Consider the following 4,129-nt stretch of genomic DNA (forward strand, 5'->3'; position numbering starts at 1 on the left):
TATTTTGTCATGGGTGACCCAAATAAAAAATCTGTCTCACAAAATACGACTCGTGAGACCGTCTCACAGAATTTTTACCTAACTTCTCGAAATAATAGAGTCAAGTCATTATATAAGTCTACAAAATAACTCCATCCAATTCAACTTATAATCAATTAATTTAATACTAATATAAAAAAACATTTATATTAATTTAGGACAAAAATATTATCAAAACATGGTAAAAATATTTATCCATTGAATTTTTCTGTTTCTCCAACTTATTTATTGATTTAATATTGAGTTTCTTATATATACAATTATAAATTACAAAATATTTCTTTTTATCTTTTTAATTAATTAAAATAATAAAAAATAATAATGTATAAATGTGTTTATTTGAGAAGAAATAAATTTAAGGCGTATCCACCGAACCAAAACCCAATCTTTCATCACTCCACACTGCTTAACCCAGAAAGCAATCAGGTAATCAACGAATAGCCGCCATTCACAGAATTCCACAGAAAAGATGAAGCAGGGGCTTCTTCCATGGAGTCCTTGCACATTCCCAGGCCCTACTTCTCTCTTTCTGCATCCCGCCAACACTTTCAAGCCCAAATTCCCCAGAACCAATATCAGAGCTGTCGCTGTCACTATGAATTCAGTGGACGAAAGCCCGTCGACGGCTCGACAGAGAAGACAGGTGAGGAAAGAGAAGAGGGAGAGCAAGCCTGCTTATAATTGGAGAGAAGAGGTGGAGGATAGGCTTCTCAAGAAACCCAAGAAACGATACGCTTCTTGGATGGAAGAGCTGAATTTGGATAGCCTCGCATTGCTCGGGCCCCAGTGGTGGATCGTCAGAGTTTCCAGAGTTTCGGGCCAAGACACTGCTGAAAGGATGGCTCGCTCAATGACCCGGAACTTTCCTAGTTCGGATTTTAAGGTAATTCGAGCTCGAACTAACTTTCTTATCTGGCATGAAATTGGGTTTGGATTTGGTTTTGCTCTTGAAAGTTGAATGAGAACCTAACAGTACCTTAGCTCATCAGCTCAAGATGTTTCCCTTATTTTAATATTGTCATAATCTACCTGCGAATTTTGAGTTACTTGGGTTGTAGCATGTTAACAATTACCTATGATGTGCATCCTGCAATAAATATATCAGCTTTCAAGTTGATTTGAGGTGAAGGTATCTGTTGGTATTTTGTTGCATACCCGTTGACTGATTTTACTAGTTAGCTCCAAATCAGGCGAGATGAATTATAGGATCCTGGATGAGAAAGCTGACTTACCGACTTACCTGAGATTGTTTTATGTGAGTTAAATGTCTCATTGAATTCATTTTTGTCCTCTTGATTGTTCGGACTGGAAGTAATTTTGCCTTGTTCAATTGGTTATCTTCCGGGAACAGATTATTCTAACTTGTTTGTTAAAGTAGCAAGATTGCCAGATTCTTACCAAAATTTGTCGCATTCTTTGGTAAGTATCTTCCAGCGTCTCAAAATAAAGCTCATACAAGTCTGAGAATGTGCGAATGAACTCGAGCAATAAATAGTGTTGATGTATTTGGAATTGGTGGCTATTACTCAATGATGATGTGCAGGTCTACGTTCCTTCAGTCCAAATCAAAACAAAATTGAAGAATGGATCAATCTCTACTAAACCAAAATCACTCTTCCCTGGATGCGTGTTTTTGAGATGTATAATGAACAAGGAGTTGCATGACTTCATAAGAGAATGTAATGGAGTTGGAGGGTTTGTTGGATCCAAGGTCGGAAATACGTAAGAAACCTCAGTTTCTCCTATAATTTTTTGTCTTAGGGTTATTTGCTTCTTGATCAATTTTGTATGTCTATGGTATCTCTAGTTGTACTCTAGGCATAGGATGTACCAAGGCACATGTGTCCTGGAGAATAGGCTTCAGGTGCAAGTTGTAACTCACACCTCATTGAACTTCGGGACACAGAGTAACATTATTTTAAAATTTAGATGGATGACGAAAACTGTCATATAGCATATAATATGTAATTTACAAACCATTTGAGGAAGAAAGAAAATATTATTTGTAGTACAAGCAGAATAAGAATGACTTTGGCATCGGATTGTTACTATATGCATAATACCTCCAGTTGGGGACGAGTGCTTTGGTTTATCTCTAGGTGTTCTTGTTGTGCTTTGAGATCATGTCCACGTCTTGTGGGTGTCTAATAATCACGGTTTCGCATACTATATGATATCTTATATCTTCTTAACTAGAGATAAATGTTAATAACAAGGAAATTACCTATCAAAAATTTATACCACCTTAAAGTGTAACCCGAGCTAATGCATATTCAAGTTGATAAATCTTGAGAAATTTTGAACAAACTTTTCCAGTTTTCAGGCTTGTTAGTTAATCAGAACCTGAATCTCTAGGACTTATTTTTTATTTTGATTTCTATCATATTTCATATTCTAAAAAGTTCTTTATCACGCAGAAAGCGCCAGATCAATAAACCTAGGCCAGTAGAAGCAGCTGATATGGAAACAATATTTAAACAGGCAAAGGCAGAACAAGAGAAAGCTGATCAAGCTTTCGAAGAACAGCAGCAAAGTGTGGGAACTCAGGATTCCAAGAGAATCGATGTAGTGTTTCCTTCGGTCTCTACAGATGATGCTGAATCAAATACCATGATGACTGCAAGAGGCAGAGGTAAAAAAGCGGCAAAACAGCCAATCGTCGGGAAAGCAACTCCCTTGACACCTGGTTCAACTGTCCAAGTTGCATCAGGGTGTTTTGCTGGATTTTCAGGCACACTTAAAAAGATAAATGAAACTGGGCTGGTATATCCTCTTGCTGTTTTTAGGACGATGTAGAATATTTACTTCCATCCTGCTTGAGAATGATTATTTGAAAACATGAAACTAATTGTTTTGTGGATGAAAACAAAACAGAGGGAAGGACGGCATATCCCACAATAATCCCTTCACTATTTACCTGTCTGGTAGAAGTGAGGTCTTAGTTCCACAAAAGCTTGACTTTCCCTTATCCCTCATTCAAGACAGAGCTTTTAAGATCAAGCGTATGTCTTTGTATTAAACTTTATAGCTAATAGCTAACATAGCAACTCAAAGTCTTTTGAACCATATGGTAATTCTATAGCCATGTTTTGATCGACATTCTACATAAATAGTCACAAAATACACAATATAGAAAGGGCAATTATTGATCCAAAGCAGCACTTCACTCTTTCGGCCTTCCCCTCAACTTTTAAGAAATTAGTCTTCGTTTCTGAAATCCAGATATGTTTTACGAACTGTGATACCAGCATATCTTCACGGCTTCACCTTGCATAACGCTTGCACTAGGATAAAATCTCATCGCCTGCTTGAGTAAATTTTAGTTTATGAAACATGTGAAGTATTACTCCTCAGTTCATAATTAAGCAAGCATTTGTACCTAGATGACTGGATGTGAATCATTCTTAACGGAAAACAAGGAATTGTCAGGGTTGAGAGTTGACTTGGTTGAATCCTTGTGTTTTTTTTCCTGCAGGCAACCATTTGCTTTACGCTATTCGGGAAGGAAACTTTAGCAGATATCGATGTAAGCGAAATTGTCACGGAGACAACTTGACAAACAGCAAATGCAGACTTGTTGGATTTTATTGCCACAGCACTGCAACAAAATATACGTCTCGAAAGAGTGGTTTGGCCCTACAAACTAGGTGAAAGAATTTGATGAATGCAACAAGTGCATATAGATACACGTTTGCTGGGTGATATAGTTCATATGGAGTGAGTATTCGAATAAACACTGGCATTAACATCACAGATTTGACGATAGGCTAGTTCCAATTTGTTGTTTGTTGCATGCTTTCTACTAACTCCTGGAATTTTCCCTGTTGTGATGTATTATGGTGTGGTCAAGGTAAAATATGAATTCGATTAAAGTTTGTATTTTACTTATTTCGAGTTGATCTTAAAACGAATTGCTCTCGAGGTATCTCAAAAACTTTGTTTGAAGCAATAGTGAAGTGGGTAAAGGGGGAGGGGGACCAAGTTTCCACTTCTATTAAAGTATCATATGCACCCTATTAAATGCTTCTGGCGATGGAATCATCATATCATCTAATTAACAATAATTATACGTATGATTAAATACTTAAAT

General features: G+C 36.8%; 1 protein-coding gene across 1 annotated transcript; it reads left to right on the forward strand.

Annotated features, from left to right (window-relative positions):
• Positions 1 to 392: 392 nt before the first annotated feature.
• LOC140839894 (uncharacterized) lies at positions 393 to 3,923 on the forward strand. Its single transcript, XM_073206881.1, has 4 exons — positions 393 to 922; positions 1,583 to 1,761; positions 2,457 to 2,802; positions 3,515 to 3,923. The coding sequence occupies exons 1-4, from the start codon at positions 509 to 511 to the stop codon at positions 3,593 to 3,595; spliced, it is 1,020 nt and encodes a 339-aa protein (XP_073062982.1). The 5' UTR covers positions 393 to 508; the 3' UTR covers positions 3,596 to 3,923.
• The last annotated feature ends 206 nt before the right edge of the window (positions 3,924 to 4,129 follow it).

Source organism: Primulina eburnea, chromosome 8, assembly GCF_022965805.1.
Source record: "Primulina eburnea isolate SZY01 chromosome 8, ASM2296580v1, whole genome shotgun sequence".
NCBI classification, from domain to species: Eukaryota; Viridiplantae; Streptophyta; class Magnoliopsida; order Lamiales; family Gesneriaceae; genus Primulina; species Primulina eburnea.

Excerpts from the sequence above, each read along its gene's own strand:
- LOC140839894 (XM_073206881.1), top strand. The coding sequence starts at position 509 with ATGAAGCAGGGGCTTCTTCCATGGAGTCCTTGCACATTCCCAGGCCCT. Across the intron at positions 923-1,582 it reads TTCCTAGTTCGGATTTTAAG|GTCTACGTTCCTTCAGTCCA; the intron begins GTAATTCGAGCT and ends GATGATGTGCAG. Across the intron at positions 2,803-3,514 it reads AGATAAATGAAACTGGGCTG|GCAACCATTTGCTTTACGCT; the intron begins GTATATCCTCTT and ends TTTTTCCTGCAG.